This window comes from Xenopus laevis, chromosome 2S (genome assembly GCF_017654675.1).
Source record: "Xenopus laevis strain J_2021 chromosome 2S, Xenopus_laevis_v10.1, whole genome shotgun sequence".
Lineage (NCBI taxonomy): Eukaryota > Metazoa > Chordata > Amphibia > Anura > Pipidae > Xenopus > Xenopus laevis.
In genome coordinates this window covers 30,446,381-30,466,023 of record NC_054374.1, presented here as the reverse complement: position 1 = coordinate 30,466,023, position 19,643 = coordinate 30,446,381, and the positions used below count along the sequence as shown (strand labels likewise).

General features: G+C 38.1%; 2 protein-coding genes across 3 annotated transcripts in view; both read left to right on the top strand.

Moving 5' to 3' along the window:
• The window catches only part of LOC108705797 (DNA polymerase alpha catalytic subunit-like), a 125,018-nt gene extending 119,437 nt beyond the window's left edge, over positions 1 to 5,581 (top strand). Inside the window, exons 23-25 of the mRNA XM_041583551.1 lie at positions 925 to 1,021; positions 2,018 to 2,133; positions 5,472 to 5,581. Of these exons, the coding sequence (XP_041439485.1) occupies positions 925 to 1,021; positions 2,018 to 2,133; positions 5,472 to 5,519 (261 nt within the window). The 3' untranslated portion in view covers positions 5,520 to 5,581. The remainder of the gene's footprint in view (positions 1 to 924; positions 1,022 to 2,017; positions 2,134 to 5,471) is intronic.
• Positions 5,472 to 18,614, top strand: LOC108701403 (protein kinase C delta type). Of its 2 annotated transcripts, none has more exons than XM_041583553.1 (11): positions 5,472 to 5,595; positions 6,675 to 6,777; positions 8,644 to 8,750; positions 9,988 to 10,152; positions 10,510 to 10,601; positions 10,741 to 10,803; positions 11,350 to 11,488; positions 12,499 to 12,690; positions 13,774 to 13,902; positions 14,553 to 14,676; positions 17,462 to 18,614. In XM_041583553.1, the coding sequence occupies exons 2-10, from the start codon at positions 6,726 to 6,728 to the stop codon at positions 14,658 to 14,660; spliced, it is 1,047 nt and encodes a 348-aa protein (XP_041439487.1). In that variant the 5' UTR covers positions 5,472 to 5,595; positions 6,675 to 6,725; the 3' UTR covers positions 14,661 to 14,676; positions 17,462 to 18,614. The 2 variants fall into 2 exon arrangements, with proteins under 2 accessions (XP_041439487.1, XP_041439488.1); XM_041583554.1 differs by having other exon boundaries at positions 5,473 to 5,581.
• The last annotated feature ends 1,029 nt before the right edge of the window (positions 18,615 to 19,643 follow it).

The window sequence follows — 19,643 nt, the reverse complement described above, 5'->3', positions numbered from 1 at the left end:
CTCATTGATCATTTACTGTATTCAATCTTTTAACTGAATTATGATCTTGTGAAATGTGATCTGGTTTTTAAGGCAAATAATCATATATTTTTTTTTCTAAATGGAATCTTCAACCATCTATTAAGTTAAAATTGTTTTAGATCTGTTGGCAGACTTTTTTTCTTAACTTTTCTTAATGGCAGGACTAGTAACATGATAAAAAAAATGTGTTTACAGGTATGGGATTAGTTATTCGGAAACCCGTTTTCCAGAAATCTCAATTACTTACCATAGACTCCATTGTATCCAAATAATCCAAATTTTTAAAAAAGGTCCTTTTTCTCTGTAATAATGGAACCGTACCTTGTACTTATACCAAACTAAGAAATAATTAATTCATATTGGGAGCAAAACCAGCCTATTGTGTTTATATAATCTTTACATGATATTCTAGTCGACTTAAAGTCAACCTGTCAACCAGACATAAAAATCTGTATAATAAAAGTCCTTTTCAAATTAAACATGAAATCCAATTTTTATTTATTATTAAAACATTCATAGCTGTTGTAAGTTCATGGGGATGGACATCAGGTCCCCCATTCTGGTGCACAAACAAGATTCTGAGATGATGCAAGGCTTGTCTTAATAACAGTGTCCACAAAATAGCTCCTATAATTATGAATTCCCAGACTGAAGGAAACCAGATTCAAATAATTTATGTAGTGTAATTAAAGATCATTTTGCTTGACTAATGTGATAAAATAGGATTTTAAATATATTTTTTGGGTGACAGGTCCCCTTTAATGCATGAAGATCTAAATTACGGAAAGATCTGTTACCCGGAAAACCACAGGTCCCGAGCATTCTGGATAACAGATCCCATACCCGTGTATAATATTTTATATGAATCTTTCATTTTGTTACTTTATTTCGCTTTATTGTTAGGTGGAGGACAATGATGAAATGGGCACGGATCAAAATAAAAATAAGAGTCGAAAGAAAGCTGCCTATGCTGGAGGATTGGTCCTGGAACCCAAAGTGGGTAGGTTCAATTAAGAATATATTTCCCCAGTATTAAACTTATTCCACAAATGAAACTGAAAAGAACAAGCTTTTTTTTGTTGGAGAAGAACACATTTTCCCATGGATTTTGATTCCCAATATAAACAGTTCTATAGATGAAGACACACTTATTACATATAGGGGCAGATTTATCAGTGTGAGATTAGCACTCGCCACAGAAAAATTCTCTTTCTATTGATTCATATATAATTTTTAGAATCATATTTCTCAATGGAGTTCATTGGAGTTCTGTGGTGAGTTCTAATCTCACACTTTGATAAATCTGCCCCTAAAATTACATTTGATCCCTAAAACCCCAGAAATGTTACAAAATAAAAGTAAATTTAAACATCAATTGTGCTTAGAAAATTAGAAAAATAGGAGCCCTTGACTATTAGTCCACTAGGCATTAGTTCAGGATTATGAATATAATGGCTAGTAGTACAATCCAATTTAACACAAACCATGTTAGGACATTTTAGGGTAAGTCCACACAGGTCGTTTTGGGGAGATCTGGTTGCCTGGCGACTAATCGAAAAACGCCAGCGCTAATCACACGCGGCGGTTCGTTTTCCGAAGTCACCCGAACTTTCCTCGTGAAAACTAACCGACGTGTGTGATTAGCGCCGGCGTTTTGTTTTCATTTTAGCCGGCGTAGAGTCAGGGAAGGCATTTGGGGAGATTGCTTGCCGCAACAACGAGGCGATTAGTCGCCAGGCGAGCAAATCTCGCCAAAACGCCCTGTGTGGCCTGACCCTTAAGGAATAAACAATCTATTCTGGATGTATTTATGTGGTTTACTGATTTACATTTTATAGCTTTGGTTATATGGACTTCTTTAGCAAAGGTTCCATCCTGCCTCGTATAGTTACTGCTGCACATCTCTTGGTAGTTTTTTGCTCCTCAAACACTCTCTGCTGCTCCACTGGTGGTCGTTTGTTGCTCAGTCTTTGTTTATTTTTTTATTTTTTTTTAGGTTTCTATGACAAATTCATCTTGCTTCTCGATTTCAACAGTTTGTACCCCTCCATCATTCAGGAATACAATATCTGCTTTACTACAGTGCACAGAGAGGCTCCCTCAACACAGAAAGTAAGTCGTCAGGTCTTCTGTTTGGTAAACATACTGGGCAAACTACAGTATTTCTACTTTCCTTTCCATATGTCATTCTGCTTCCAAACCCTCCCTTTATTTCTTCTCTTATTATGTCTGTCATTTTCACTCCCTTCCCACTAAATTTCATTTTCCCATTTCCCTCTGAGAATCGAAAAATAATTATATAGTTCCAGCACCCTAATAAAATATTTAGATTTATCCTGTAAGTCACAGGGGACTGTTTGATGTGAAGCTAGTATAGGGCCTAAGTGTGCAAAGTAGTGGGACCCCCTATGTCCTAATAATATAAGGCTTTAGTGCACCCTCAGTATGGCTTTCTGTGCCCAGTGCACCCCTGGTATGCCAGGCAGTTCCCAATATACCCAGGGAATGTCACACATGTAAGAAATTGCATGTATGTTATTTCTCACAGTCACCAGGGCACTTACTGTATGTTATGCAACTCCCAGCCAATTACAGTGCACAGAACACCCACTATATATCACACAGTGGTGTCTCAGTGCACCCAGTGTAGGTTATACTGTGCCTGGTATTACAGGTATGGGATCCATTATCCAGAAAGCTCAGAATAATGGAAAAGCCATCTTCCATAGACTCCATTATAATTAGATAATCCTACTTTTTAAACATGATTTTTTTTTTTCTGTAATAATAAAACTGTACCTTGTACTTGAACTAAGGTATAGTTAATCCTTACTGGAAGAAAAGCCAACCTATTGGATTTATTTAATGTTTACATGATTTTCTAGTAGACTTAAGGTATGAGAATCCAAATTATGGAAAGATCTGTTATCTGGAAAACCCCAGGTCCCGAGCATTCTGGATAATAGGTCCCATACCTGTACCAGTTTAACCATGTATGCCACTTCTACAGTATGTCTCATAATGCTGAGTGCTGGCTAAAAGTGTCAAGTGCACCCAAGATATGTGACACAGTACCTAGCATAGCCACAATCTTCTAGCAATACCCATCGACAGTATGTCTTATAGTGCACAATGCACCCAAGCTTTGTCACACAGCATCTAGTAAACCCACAGTATGTGAACAGTATGACATACAGACTCCAGTGCAGCCACTGTATGTTATGGTGTGCAACCCAGCACAGCAACACAATCTCCAGAGCCTAATGAAACTATTTAGATCAGGGGTAGGCAACCCGCGGCTCCGGAGCCTCATGCGGCTCTTCATCCTGCTTGCTGTGGCTCAGTCTTGCGGCTTTGCCTGTCACATCGTCTATAGAGCCCTCGCACCTGCTGGCGGCTTCTTGAGTGTGCGACCGTGGTAAGCTAACCCTTAGCTTACCGCTGTCGCACACTCAAGCTGCCGCCAGCAGGTGCGTGGCCTGTATAGACATCTCAGGCAAGACCGAGCCGCAGCAAGATGATTCATTATGGTCCTTACCGTGGTCGCACAGTCCGAACAAGAGAGAAGCCTCCAGAGTCCAACTGCAGCAGTTGCGAGGGCTATAGACGTGGATGTGACGCATATTTTAATGACGTCTATAGCCCTCGCCTTTAAACAGATGAGAACATTAGTATTTAATAGGAATGCACCGAATCCAGGATTCGGTTCGGGATTCGGCCAGGATTCGGCCTTTTTCAGCAGGATTCGGATTCGGCCAAATCCTTGTGCCTGGCCGAACCGAATCCGAATCCTAATTTGCATATGCAAATTAGGGCTGGCGAGGGAAATTGCGTGACTTTTTGTCACAAAAAAAGGAAGTAAAAAAAAATTCCCCTTCCCACCCCTAATTTGCATATGCAAATTACGGTTCGGATTCGGTTCGGTATTCGGCCGAATCCTTTGCGAAGGATTCGGGGGTTCGGCCGAATCCAAAATAGTGGATTCGGTGCATCCCTAGTATTTAATAGGGCTATTCAGTGTTTAATTTATTTCAAAGTAGGCTTACACATGCACACTGCATATTTGTTTGTTGTATTCTGTTGTTGTAACAGTTAAAATAAAAAAATAAAAAAACGTTTAAAAGTTTATAAACTGTGTTCTGTTTTGCGGCTCCAGACTATTTTTCTTTAGTGGAAGAGGGGGCAAAATGGCTCTTTTGATCGTAAAGGTTGCTGACCCCTGATTTAGATGATAAATGAGAGATACACCCATCCGCTGACACACACAGCCATGGCACCCAAAATGACACATAACTCCAATGATTCATACAGTGCCTCACAACCTGATATGCACCAATACAATGCCATATAACCCTCAGTACAGATTAACCTCAATTGTCCAGTTATCTCACAGTGAATCACAGAGTTTATTTTGCAACCATTGCATCTCACACCTTTTTAACATTTGTCTATCTGCATCCAATCTTTCTGAGTTAGTCTCTTGGCTAGTTTCCTGCCCATCTTCTATAGTTTTGCTTCTATGAACTCTTTTTGCCCCCAATAGTGTGGGTCACCTTTTTTCTTTACAGTTACATCCCCCTCTTCCTCCTAATACAAACACTGAATAGCTACCAATGTCTTAGCTTGTTATGACTTGTTGATAATGCTATGGTTAGTTTCCTCTTCATATGTTAGATAATACTCTAGAATTCTCACTGACCATGTTCTGCACATGCCCCTGGGTGAAGGGGACATTTGCATTAGACAAACTGAACTTAAATGTGGGTGAAAAAGTTGCTACAAATAAAAACACTGCATATGGCACCCATTTTAATCTCTATAAAATTACAGACTGAAATAACAGAATTCCTAAAGAATGAATCCATTTAAAGTAAGTGTAGGGCTCACTGGATCAGCATTCATGGATCGGTGGCACAGTGCTCTTCAAGAAAGTACTTCAGGTTGTTTGTGATGTTTATGGAAGACATACACTTGACCCAATATATTGGCACTCCTCATTTTTATTTAGCAGATTTTATTTATGCCAGGCTACTAAAGGAATTTATTACTTTGACTGCCAAACCACAGGGCTGTGAATTTTAGCAGATGCTACTGCAACTTACTTGTTATTCACCATATATATATATATATTGGATAGATAACCAAATAACACAATTCAGATAGTGGGGATAATAAATGGAACTTGGGTACACTGATATTTGTGTCCTGCCCTTACATAATTGACATGAATTTTCCTTTGAAAGTGCTGTCTCTGTTGTTGGTTCAACATTAATTAATACAGTTATAAATCTGGGCAAAGCCCAAATACATAGTACAGGTACTTATACACTGAGTATATAATCATAAACAGGAGAAATGTGGAGTAATTAAAAGCCAAAGTTGCAACTAGTGTTGCCTAATGCTTTAACCCTTTCAATGCCAGCTGATTCTCATACTTTATTTGCCTTCAGTGCCAGCTGTTATTTGAACAATTTCTGGATCTGGAGCATCAACACTAAGATGCCAATTTGCTGACCTGAATTTATGCTGCATGGGAGCATCTGTATCACCTAAAGGAGAGGTACTTTGGGAAAGGTAGTGTTACCTGCTATTTGTGGTAACTGGTACTGGTCTGTTTTATTTAGTAGCCTAGGTTTTGTTATCAGACATATACACCCACATATGTTGCATAGTATTATCTTCATAAAATCTACTCTTATTGCTACCTGTTCTGCCTCACTTTCTAAGCAAACTAATGGGAGAATTAAAACTCTTATTTTTGTTATCTAGGCATTGCTGTGTGTGTGGCACGAGAAAGGTTAATACCTTCTGATTTCAGAAGGCTTCACGTTGCTTTCTAAGCAATGAAAGTGTGATCTCTTTAACTTATCAAGTAGTCTTGAGAAAGCAAAAACTTACAACCTCAGGAATGTCAGTTGACTCAATCAGAATGGCACCTTGAAGATCGTTGGGAAGTTTATTGCAAAACTGTGAGGATCTTGACAACATCCAGATAGATAAAAAAAGATTATAAAATGATCCACTCTAGCAATATACTGCACATGCAGTTAAAAATGGAGCCCAATATATACTACTGGACAAGTGGGGTAAACCAACAGACAGAGCTCAGAGGGGACAACAGAAGGGGAAATGGGACAAAACAAGGGTGCATGTGTAACATGGCACTACCACTATATGTTACTATTTTTATTTACATTTGGTGTATCCCTTGGAGGCCATTAGGTGGAGGCTCTCCGCAACAATATACCAGGTTTCCTATGCTCTACCACCAGTGCCAAGAATGGTTCCCAGTTTGACTGATTGCCAGCAGGCAAATGATCACTGTATGCTGCAGTATAATCCTGCCATAGAAGAAATCACCAGCCATTTCTAATGCAACATTTTTTCTATAAAGCCAAATGTATCACTTATATCTTCCCCTAATTTGTAGAATAGGGTCTGTGCTATCTGATGATAGTGCTGCCGCATGCCACTCAGGCTGCCGCATGCCACTCAGACTCAAGCTAGCTGGATAGTGACAGTTTATTTTAACTGACTTTGTGCCAGTTAGGAGCAGGGTGTCCAGGAGTTTTCCCTTGGAGATTTTGTGACTAAATTGTGGATTAGAGAGTCAGAGCGACATTTTTTTGCAGGAAAAAAGTTTTTTATTACAGAGAGAAGAACAAGAGAAGAAGTAGAAGAAAATCTGCAGAAAAGGAATTCAAATGGATAAAAAAAAGAAGACGAGAAGCAGAAGCCCAGAGGAGACCCCAACTGGTAAGCACAGAAAACATAAGCCACATTGCTAATTATTTAATCATTCATTCTGGCATTGGGTAGTCCCAAAAAGTTATCAAAAATAATTGCTGATAGGTTACTGTTGGTAAATGTACTGTTGCTATATAGCATATGTTATGAAGTTGTGCTATAGTACTTATGTTACTGAATCAGCTCCATAGTGTCCCAAATATATATATATATATATATAAAGAGGTCCTCTGCACTCAACCCATTATCACTATATTTAAGACAGCGACATTTTGTGCATACTGCTACTGAAAAATGCCTTACCCTTTATACAACACAGGGATTGTTTGTCCATATATTGCAATATATTTAAGCTGGCCAACTACGTCATCCCATATCTGGCCAGTCCTACGCTTAATTTTCATCTGATTCATTAAGAATTCCTCTGCTTAATTATACATTTTACAAAGGGACTAAGTTTTACCTGCAACTTACTTGCTGCTTTCAAAGTAAAACTCCCAAACTTGGCTACCCTTTTATTAGACACCAGTGGGATCACCTGACTATAGCTGGGAAGGGTGGGAGCTACAACATGGAGCTGGTCACTGCTCCTGTATAACTATAACACACAAGGGAAAGTTGTGCTCACCACTAATTTTTTAAACCATTAGGCGGGGTGCAATGAGGGTGTGACCACAAAATACATATAGACAAATACAAGAGTCCTCTGTACTCAACTCCTCTGGCCAGCTTAAATATATTGCAATATATGGACAAACAATTCCTGTTTTTTTTAAAGGGTAAGGCATTTTTCAGTAGCAGTATGCACAAAATGTTGCTGTCTTAAATATATTGATAATGGGTTGAGTGCAGAGGACTCTTGTATTTGTCTACATGTATTTTGTGGTCACACCCTCATTGCACCCCGGCCTATAAGGGCCTATTTAGAAACATTCAAATTACTATTTTTTGACAAATTGGAACCACAAAAAGCATTAATATAAAACTTTGGCAAGTAAAAGCAGTTGACGTCCTTGACAAGTCAATAGGAGCTGTGCTGATCTTAGTGAACCTTTTTTTAGCCATTCAGCGTTTTAGAGGTGTTTGGATTTTTTTTGCTAGTAATTGTCAGGAAAATGCAAATTTTTTGAGATTTTCAAGGTTTTCTAAATTTATAGAGCATTATTCAGCATTTTTGTTTGTGCTTTTTATATGTGGATATTTTAATAAATTACAAGGCAATAATGATTAATTTAGAGCAATGGAGTTTAACTGCTAAAATGGAAACGTTGATAAATACGCTTCTAGAAATTCCATAGGAATGAATAGAAAATAGGTGAGTTTTCTGTTTAAGCTCTAATATCACACTTTGATAAATCTACCCCTTAGAGGCACATTTATCAAGGGTCGATTTTCAAATTCATGCAAGTTTTTTTAAAACTTCCATAAACTCCCATGAACTCGAAATTTATTATCAAAATCTAATTTTCTAAACTTGGTTGAATGGGATTGACCCAAAAACTCGAATCGAATTTAATTTGAATTTTAAAAACTCGATTTGAGTTTTTTCTCCGAAAAAAAACTTGATTGTCAGGAAGGCTGCAAACATCACCAAATTGATCCTTGGGCCTCTCCCATTGACTTATACATCAATTTGACAGGTTTCAGGTGGCAAACAGTCAAATTTGAGTTCTTAAAGGATCAGAGTATGATAAATCTCGAAAATTTAATTTGACTATTTAAAAAAGCTTGAATCCAATTTGGATAACTCCCTAGTCGAATTTGACAGTTTTGGCCTTAAAAAAACTCGAATTAGAAATTACACCCTTGTTAAATCTTCCCCCTAGTGTATATCTATGGAATACAATTTAAATCTCATATTTTTTATTCCTCTAGACACAAGAGCACAGAAGAGGTATCGAGTGGACGACACAACTCCGCCGCCCTTCAATATCAACAACTATCAGCTCATAAAAAAGCTGGGGAAGGGCTCCTTTGGCAAGGTAAGTGAATAATCGGCAGTAGGGGGTACATTATCCCTTATAATCCATGAGTGATGCTCAGAGTTCCCTGTATAACTCAGCCTGCAGCCTTGTGCCTTTATATGGTCACAGAGCAACCCCTCAGTGACTTCTAATAGCCTTATCATTTACAGTAGGGGGTACATTATCCCTTATAATACATGAGTGATACTCAGAGTTCCCTGTATAATTCAGCCTGCAGCCTTGTGCCTTTATATGGTCACAGAACAACCCCTCAGTGACTTCTAATATCCTTATCATTTACAGTAGGGGGTACATTATCCCTTATAATACATGAGTGATACTCAGAGTTCCCTGTATAATTCAGCCTGCAGCCTTGTGCCTTTATATGGTCACAGAACAACCCCTCAGTGACTTCTAATATCCTTATCATTTACAGTAGGGGGTACATTATCCCTTATAATACATGAGTGATACTCAGAGTTCCCTGTATAATTCAGCCTGCAGCCTTGTGCCTTTATATGGTCACAGAACAACCCCTCAGTGACTTCTAATATCCTTATCATTTACAGTAGGGGGTACATTATCCCTTATAATACATGAGTGATACTCAGAGTTCCCTGTATAATTCAGCCTGCAGCCTTGTGCCTTTATATGGTCACAGAACAACCCCTCAGTGACTTCTAATATCCTTATTTACAGTAGGGGGTACATTATCCCTTATAATACATGAGTGATACTCAGAGTTCCCTGTATAACTCAGCCTGCAGCCTTGTGCCTTTATATGGTCACAGAACAACCCCTCAGTGACTTCTAATATCCTTATCATTTACAGTTATCATAGGCTTCCACTACTTGGTCCATTAGTGACCATATTGCAACTAATTACTAGCTGTATTACTGGCACATGCAGTACTTCTTTATTAGCATTTCTGCTAAAGAAATATATTTAAAGATATTATTATTTCCACCTCAACTATCCATTTGGAGAATTTGATTTTCACGATAGATCCCCTTTAAGGCAAAACATCTATTTTACCCTTTATCTTGACCATCATATCCCTATATCCTGACTTGCACAGCTTTATGTGAATTTTTTGAAAGATGTTCTCTTTAGGGGTTCAGAATGTTTATACTTTCAGACATCATCTCTATGAGTTGTCCATTTTTGTCCATTTAACACATCAATAATATCAGATTTGTTTGTGTCCTTACAAGGGACTCAATAACAATTACTCCCTTAATGCTCCTTTTGTAGGTGATGTTGGCTTCTTATACCATCAAGAGCCAGCTCGTCGCTGTGAAGATAATAAAGAAGAAAAAGAAGACAGACTACCATGATATCGAGATGGAGGCTACAATACTGCGGTTAGGTCACACATGTCCATTTCTTAGTCGGGCATATGCAATCTTCCAAACTGAGGTATTACTATTATTACTACTACAGGGCTTCTCTTCCACTTCTTACAAATACTTACACCACTGACAAAAGTATTTCATTTAATATATTTGCAATTTCGCAAAGCCCTGTTACCTCATAAGCAAATCTGAGCAGTACTCAGGATGGGCGCTGGTAGTAAGTATGTTTATTTTTTGTAACAATAAATGGACACCAACAACATAAATTGACACATAAACATGCTTCTCTGCTCCGTTGAATTGCTCTGTTTGACAGGAGCATATATAGGTATCTGAAATGATATCTCTTTGTCTGTGGTAATGATATTCCTCTGTTCTGCTCTATCCAATTCTATTTTTGTACCTATTGTTTTATAACCAGTCACTCGTGTTGTTCATCTTGGAGTATGCCAGAGGTGGAACGCTGCACAAGCTTATCAAACGTCACCGATATCTGAACAGCCAGGAAGCACAGTAAGTGACAAATTTCTTTGGACGTGGTGGTAGCTCCAGGTTTCCTTTGCGCCAGTAGACGCACTAGCACCGAATTCCCCAAAAGAGGCAGGATATATATATATTTAATCTAATGATTTTTAATTTTTTTCTTTAAAAGGTTTTATTCGGCGGAACTTGTCCTGGGTTTGAGGTACCTGCATAAGTATGGGATTATTCATCGGTAAGAACATTGCTCAAATTCCTCTCTTTTGATTTCATTTTATTCCTGGGCCTATTTTCTACACCCTTAACATGTCTTATCCTGCTCATTTCAGCTCCCATCTTGCAAACTCCATTGTGAATAAAAACCTGTCAATATACAGATCATCCCACATGTACCGTTGCTTAAATTAGTCAAATAAATTATTGGTACTTTATGATAAGGCAAAGTGTAACTTGCTGGTGCCATCTGTCATCTAAATAGATGATGATAACACAATTGCACAGGCATATACACTTTATCTTGGCTCCTGTAGCCTCATTTTGCTTTATTGTGTCTATTCCTGTATTCTTAGTTATGTCTTACCCATGTTACTTTTTTATGTCTTGTTTTTCATACTCAATCACAATCTTTCTGTTCTCCTTCAATTTCTGTTCTTATATTTCATTTTCTGTTTTCCATCATGTTCAGTTAATGGGTTAGGATCCCTTGTCATTTCTCCTATCATTCCCAGTTGACTTTCTCTGACTTCCTATATTTAATACCAAACTCATATGTGTTTTACAGCGACCTCGAGCCAAGAAACATCTTACTGGATGAAGAGGGACACGTGCAGATCGCCGATTTTGGCTTTGCCCAGGCTAGAAAGTTTGACTCAAAGGCTTGTCATGGTACTGAAGGAGCATCGGGATATATGGCACCTGAGGTATGAAATATAGTTTTTAAAGGGATATTGGCATGACCTGTTTTTTTATTTTACAGGTATGGGACCTGTTATCCAGAATGCTCGGGACCTGGGGTTTTCCAGATAACGGATCTTTCCGTAATTTGGGTCTTCATGCCTTAAGTCTACTAGAAATTCATTTAGACATTAAATAACCCCAATAGGCTGGTTTTGCTTCCAATAAGGATTAATTATATCTTAGTTGGGATCAAGTACAAGCTACTGTTTTATTATTACAGAGAAAAAGGAAATCATTTTTAAAAATTTGGATTATTTGGCTAAAATGGAGTCCATGGGAGATAGCCATTCCGTAATTCGGAGCTTTTTGGATATCGGGTTTCCGGATAAGGGATCCTATACCTGTAATATAATTTACTCACCGTTTTATATTATTTTTTTATTCCCATAGCTGCTGTATGCATTTTGCTCATATGCTGGGTTGGGGGAGGGTGTATACCATAGTGGTATTACTTTAGTTTATGAGCATCCCGTAATCCTAGTTATAACTGATAACATGTTGATTTAAATATCATGTAAGAACAGGGAGAAGTGATTAACAGGCCACAGACTGGACAAAGTAGTAATGGCACCCAATGCAAATACTACATGGCCCAGTTGCATGCTTCTTGACATCCACGCTTATCACTCTCCCCCTCTCCACAGCTCAGACTGCACACAAAATACCTCAAACTACTGCTTGGTTCACCCACCCCCCACACAGCTCAGCACTCACTATTCAATTGCCCCCCCCCCCACTGCATTTCCTAGCTAAGAAGCTATGACTTTTAGGTCTCTAGCTATCTGTATAAATCAGTCCTTAAATTGTCTGTACTCATTATTTCAGGAAAAAAACTTAATCAAAAATAATTTTGTTTAACGTGGATGGCAATGTTAGAAAACCCATTATTAAGGAGTTACAGATGAGGCAGGAATAATATGAAGAATTCTTTGAGTATTTCTTGTTGTTTGATGAATAATCCCATCTTTTCAAGGTTTTGGAGGACGTTCCATACAACTCATCAGCGGACTGGTGGTCGTTCGGTGTTGTCGTCTATGAAATGGCCACTGGCAAGCTGCCCTTTTCACCAAATGGAACCTTTCAAGAACAGCTGGACAACATCACTAACACGGAGCCATATTATCCAGAAACGCTTACACCTGAATTTCGTGACTTCATACAACAGGTTAGTAAAGAGTCACTGAAATTTTAATTGAACATTTAGTAAAAGAAAAGCTGTTGTATTTGCTGAATTGATTTTTTAACCAAAAAACTATTTATTTTTAACAAAGTCTAATGGTTTCAAGGTACCTTTAATTTGCAGGAACAGTTGTGACCGCTAATATAGATAGTTCTCCAGAAGAGGTGGTCAGAGGCTCGATAATGCAGACACAGTCTTAAATGGGTGTGTTGTATCTAACAGCAAAGTCTTCTTCCCATTATAGTTTTTTATAGCTGTACTATGCATTGTTCTGGAGATTTCTCTGCTGAATGATGACTGTTGCTTTTCAGTATATTGGCATGTCTGGTGTCTCATCTCTGCCTCTGTCTTCTGTGTGTGTTGGTCTCTTTTCTACTTATGTCATGCCTCCATATTTGTGTTACATGCACTCCTTTCTTTTTCTGACACTTCCTCTCTGCCTTTTCCCTTCTAGTCTTCTCAATAATCTGCTGCTCCCAGGCCCAGACAGACAATCTGTGTATTCTTGCTAATGCTGTGGGGCTGCTGTAAGATGCCAGAGACAGTCACTGTTTAGTGGGGTTGTGGGGTCTTCTTGAGCCTCAGTGTACTTAAAATACTAGGACCTATTTTGAATCCTATTCCTGACATGGTTGCTGCCATTAAAGTAAACCTTTTGCTTGTGTCAAATGAGCCATTTTCCTTTTGACTTTATTTGGTTGTAAACCTCCCACAGTGTTTATATTAAACATTCCATTATGATTGCACAGCTATAGTAGTATTATAATCTAGAGGGTTCTCTTTTGAGGCGTTACATGATTTTAAGCACTGGATGCTGGCAGTTACTAAAGATGAGTTTGTGGGTATGAAATGATGATCTCTAATTAATATAAAAATGAAAATAATGTTTAACCTTTAAAATGCATTTCAACAGATCAGTATCTGCAGTGTTGATCAAATATCCAACACACTGATCATCTGGATGCCTGGAAAGGCCATTCATAGCATTAGCTATGAATTATTTAATTTTTCTTATTAAGCATTTAATTTGCAATTTCTTAAACAACTATTTATTTATTTATGTTCTAGCTCTTGAAGACGAAGGTAGAACATCGCCTTGGAGTCTACGCCAATGCCCAGGACCACCCATTTTTTTCATCAGTTAATTGGGAGACAGTAAAAGAACGAAGCATGGTGCCCCCTCTAAAACCAAGAATTGTAAGTGCATAACTGATTCCAGCAATTTAATAGCATTGAGCACTCCCCCGCGGAACATACACAGCACTCAGAGTCAACTTGATTAGTAGCATTTCTGCCTATCCTTTCAAGCAATTCCTATCTTGTTCTGATCCTTTCTGAAATGGATTTAATTTACTGTGTGAGACATTTAATAGACAGTCAAAAAACATCAATGGTCAGGGGCAGTACACATGTTTTTTTTATATGGACTGCAGGTGGTTTAAAATAAATAGTGCAGAGGTACAATTCCCCTTACACAGTGGGGGTGACATGCAGGTGACCTGAAATCTGGTGACGTATGTGCAGATGTCCTGTCAATGGTACACTTATTTAGTCTGCATGTGCCCCAGCATGGCCATCCATGCAGGGAGTAGGCACTTGGTGAACACTGTCAGAGCAAACATGGTGAGGCACATTATATCATTAGTGTTTCCCCCATTTGGAGTTTGGGCTGTAACATTATCCCTTGTCCTCAGATTTCATTAAATACCCCTTACCCCGGGTGCCATCTTTGGGCTCATCCCCTGCCTTAGTTACAACTTGGTAATGATGCTATTAGTATGTTTCCTATCACTTTGGCAAAATGTAATAATTACTGTATAACTGTGTTGTTTTATCATTTCTTATAGAAACAAATTGATATGCTCAGCAACATTTCCTTCCCAGAAAACAAAATCAGAAAGACCGGCATGAACAAGGAATTCACCTACATAGATCCGAGTTGGCTAGACAAGTAATTGTGCCATCACCAAGGTAAAGGTTTGACGTAGGCTAACATTTTATTTCATCAATAGTTTAGTTAAGAATATTAATTTTAAGAATTAATTGTAGAAAATATTCCTGTGCTAAAACACAATTCTTTTGAGCTCTATTGACTGCCTCCCTGTATTTCCCACTGAGCAATCACTGCTATCAGTAGACTCTCTTGTGTTCTGTGGTATCACCACAGGGGAGGGGGTAGACATAGCTAATGAACTCTGATTGGTCATTTATATATATATATATATATATATATATATATATATATATATATATTCCATATAAAATATAGTCTGAAATATACTCATGATACTTAATGGTGTGTTAGAGGAATTCTGGAAGAAATCTTCTTGTCTGAATCACTCTGCTACTTCATTTCTTACATTCTTCATACCTGTGGTGGAATGTAATAAAAGTCACAAAGCGCAAACCAATTAGCAGAAATAAGAATAAAAAGTCTCATTTCCAATGTAATACTCTTCCTTAAACTGTTATTACATTGTGAATTTTATTTGCGCATTGCAAATTTTATTTGCGCATTGTCCACTTTGAAGAAGTGCTTGAAGGTGTCGTTATCTTTTGGAGCAAACATAACAACTTTTTCAGTAAGAAGTTTTATTACATTCACTGCGCACTGGCCCTAACTATAAAATTCGCAAAACTTCTTCCACTCACGGAAGTGTTCGGGTTCTCAAAAACGATATTAAATTCGCACAAAGGTAAATTTATTCACAGAGTAAACTGACAAAAGAGCAATTTATTTTCCCTAGCAGATTCGAGAGAGGGGGATACTAGAAACGGTCTCAACTGGGTTTCCCAATTCAGATACCTAGGCATAGAGATTACCAGAGATACATCCAAGTTTTGCGAGATCAATCTAGACCCCATCGTTGCCAAATTTAAGAATGATGCTATGCACTGGATGAAGCTCCCGTTAACGTTTTGGGGCAGAATCAACTTATTTAAAATGATTTACCTCCCGAAATTCCTTTACCCACTCCAAAATGCTCTGATAATGTTGACAAACCGCTTCTTTACTAAACTTAATAGTGAAATAAGATCATTTGTCTGGGCAAATAAATCCCCTCGAGTCGGATGGGACACTCTAACAGTCTCGTATCACACGGGTGGGCTGGCTTTACCTAATATGCAGCACTATTATTTTGCAGGACAATTAACATATGTGCATAATTGGTTCAATCCAGACCCTGATAATCCTCTAACAGCCTTACACGGAAATATTATGGGATCACTAGAGGCCCTACGTAACGCGCCATATAGGTCCATGAAAGACATGCCAGTCTTACCGGAGGTACTTAGCACCCCTATCAGAGTATGGGATATAGTAATGAAACAGAAGTCAAGTGTCAATAATACTACCTTCCCGCATATGCCCATTTGGAGGAACTCTAATCTCCAGCAGTTCCTTGATCTTCCTGACTTCTATAACTGGTCCCAGATAGGAGTAAAATGATTATCTGATCTAACAGCAGATGGAATTTTCCCCCAATTTGAAGTGCTGGAAAAAAAAATAGGAAACCATAGTTTACAGTTTTTTAGGTATCTGCAGTTACGCAATGCCTTTCAGTCCCAATTTTGTTCCCTCAAACTGGAAATGGGCACAACCATATGGGAGGATAGGCTCTGGGAGCCCAAGACTGAAAAGTTGCTCTCTCAGCTATATAAATTGCTGCCTCCAACTACACCTACCCCCTTTGCCAAAGCAAAACTTAAATGGATTAAGGTGGTTCCTGCGCTTGGGGAGGAACAATGGGAAGAAGTGACTGATCATATATATGATTTTCTAATTGCCACTAGGGATAGATCCATACACTTTAAATTCTTCCACCAAGTGTATATTACTCCACTTAAGCTGAAAATTATGGGGAGATCGTCCAATGCTGAGTGCCCAAAATGTCAAGCTGCAAACGTGGGCTTTGTGCATATGGTGTGGTAATGTCTGCACATCAGCAGATACTGGTCTGAGCAGTTGGCTTTGCCAAGGGTTAAGTCTCCAGAAGTGTGTCTCCTGGGAGTAGTTGAGGATCTCCTTCCCCGGTCTAATTCAAGGAAACTAATGAGAGCAATCCTGTTTTATGCGAAAAAAATAATTGCCATTAAATAAATGCATGAGTTCTGAGTCACCGAAATTGTTAGACTGGATAACACTGGTGAAGAAAACCTTACCACTTATAAAACTAACATATGTAGCTCGAGGCTCTCCTACAAAATTCGATAATATTTGGGCCTCATGGTTAGATGCCAACCCAACACTTGAGCTCGCAGAGGTACCCCCTGCCTAGATATTCCCAGTGCAAAGACCATTAATCAGGGATACAGACTGTTTTTTTTTTTACTGTATATGTATTGTGATTGCTCTGTCACAAGATCCATCCAGTGATATTGGGTAAGTATGTCATTCCTCCAACAACCAATGGGAGATGTTACTATTTATGGACATTTGTCTATTAGTGACTTTTGTAATTGTTACTTTGCATTACCACTCTGGTTGCCAGCCAAGATGTGGCACTCCATAAATCAAACTTAGAATCTACTAGTTCATGCACACTGGTACTTGTGTATCAGAGGCTTAGATTCTACACTCCCTGGAAAAAGGAATAATAACTGTAGTTGAACCCAATCCTGGCCACCCATCTCGACTATTCATTGCAGGCAATAAAGATAATAGCTATAGATTTTTCTATTATCTATATAACATCTGATGTAAATTATAAAAACCTGAAACAAGATGACAACTCAACTCCTTTCTTTTCCACAGCTGGCTTCTCAACACGCATAATAACTGACTCATTTGGTGCAGGTTTGTAGCACTGTGGATAAGGTAAGTAAGACCAAGGTAGCCGGGGGCTATTTTTTTATTTTGTTTTAGGTTTAAAAAAAGAAAACCTTTTCCTCCTTTTCCCAGTTATGGTTTTATCTCTACTTTCCAATGTAGCCTCTGTACTTTCTCTTTACTTTCTTAAATAAGACAAAATGGGATTTATAAGTGCAAAACAAGCCCCTGATAATAATAGGAAGCTTATTAACTTGCCCAACTAGACCAATAATAAATTAAATTAAAACAGTGAAGGCACTGTATGTAATTTAACATAGATAAAGAATCGATATTTATTAAGGTTGTTTTCTTAATATTAGTAAAATATTTAAAAAAGCACAAAAATAGAAAAAGTATATAAGGCTAAAAGTATAATGCACACAGTCCTGGTGCTTATACCCCACAATTTAAAAACAGGGGTATTCATTCAAATGGATCCACTCAGGCCATGAAGCAAACATAAAATTTATAAAGCATCCTCAAAAAAACCAGGGGAAGCAAATATTCACTCCTGGTAACTTTAAGAGCTGAAATTGCTGGATTGATTCCCAGCATTTCTTTTAACAAGGTCTGTGATCTCACTAGAGGGAAGGGATGGGGGTGGGCATAGCTAGTGGGTTGTGAGTGGTCATTTATCAATTTTCGGCCAATCACAATGCACTAGTGGCGTCCCTCTATTGATACCACAAACCGCAACCAAGTTTTAACGTAACTTCCCAAACAGTTAACTTTTAAGCTAAAAGTAATCTTATCAGATACTCAGCTAGACCCTTAGGCTAAGGCCACACTAGGCGATAGCGCCGCAAGTCAAATCGCGGCGCTATCGCCTAGTGTGGCCTTAGCCTTAATTAGCACCATAATACAGCATTTAAGGTAGAGAAACAAACACTTTTTTAATACTGCTTTGATAAAAATTGGCTTCTCGAGTCCCATTTTAATGTAGCTTTAATCCTATATTCATCACCAACACAAAGACCTAGCCACATTTTCCATTCTAAATTTCTTCCTTTGCAATGTCTCTGTGCTTTCTCTAATGGTTTGGTTAGACCCCCTTGTTAACAAAATCTTTAAGAAGACAAAATGGGATTTATAACTGCAAAAAAAGCCCCTGATAATAATAATTATAATAATAGGAAGCTTATTAACTTGCACAAATAGATCCATAATAGTGAAGTCACACTATGTAGTTTAACATAGATACAGAATAGGTATTTATTAAGGTATTTTTCTTAATATAGCAATATATTTAAAAAAAACACAAAAATAGAAAAAGTATATAAGGCTTACAGTATAATGCTCAGAGCCCTGCTGCTTATACCCCACACTTTAAGCAAGCCAGAATATACTTAAAACAGGGGTATTCATTCAAATGGATCCACTCAGGCCAGTAAGCAAACAGAAAACTTATAAAGCATCCTCAAAGAAGCCAGGGGAAGCAAAAAGTCACTCCTGGTAACTTTAAGAGCTGAAATTGCTGGATTGATTCCCAGCATTTCGTTTAACAAGGTCTGTGATCTCACTAGAGGGAAGGGATGGGGGTGGGCAAAGCTAGTGGGTTGTGAGTGGTCATTTATCAATTTTTGGCCAATCACAATGCACTAGTGGTGTCCCTCTATTGATACCACAAACCGCAACCAAGTTTTAAAGTAACTTCCCAAACAGTTAACTTTTAAGCTAAAAGTAATCTTATCAGATACTCAGCTAGACCCTTAATTAGCACCATAATACAGCTTTAGAGGTAAAGAAAACAAAAACTTTTTAAATACTGCCTTGATAAAAATTGGCTTCTCGAGTCCCATTTTAATGGACCTAGCTAAATTTTCCATTTTAAATTTCTCCATAGAATAAGGGCAGAGAGAGGGGTATATCTCTCAATGAATTAAAAAGTAGTTGGTGACTTGTCCCTTTTAAACATAAAACATATCACTTATTTTTAAACATAAAACTTATTTCACATCTAGAAAATATGGCCATAGGAACAAATAAAAATGCATCACTGCAGGCAGTTTCCCAGTGTTTCCTGCAAATCTGTAGCCAGTGTGCATACTTTATTGTGGTCTGTGATATCACTAGAGGGGAGGGCTGGGGGTAGGTATAGCTACTGGTCAGTGACGGGTCAATTTAT

What these genes read in the sequence shown, in the direction of transcription:
- LOC108701403 (XM_041583553.1), top strand. Translation starts at nt 6,726, where the DNA reads ATGGATAAAAAAAAGAAGACGAGAAGCAGAAGCCCAGAGGAGACCCCA. An exon ending in CCCAGAGGAGACCCCAACTG is followed by an intron (nt 6,778 to 8,643) that starts GTAAGCACAGAA and finishes TTATTCCTCTAG; the next exon opens with ACACAAGAGCACAGAAGAGG. An exon ending in ATGCAATCTTCCAAACTGAG is followed by an intron (nt 10,153 to 10,509) that starts GTATTACTATTA and finishes TTTTATAACCAG; the next exon opens with TCACTCGTGTTGTTCATCTT.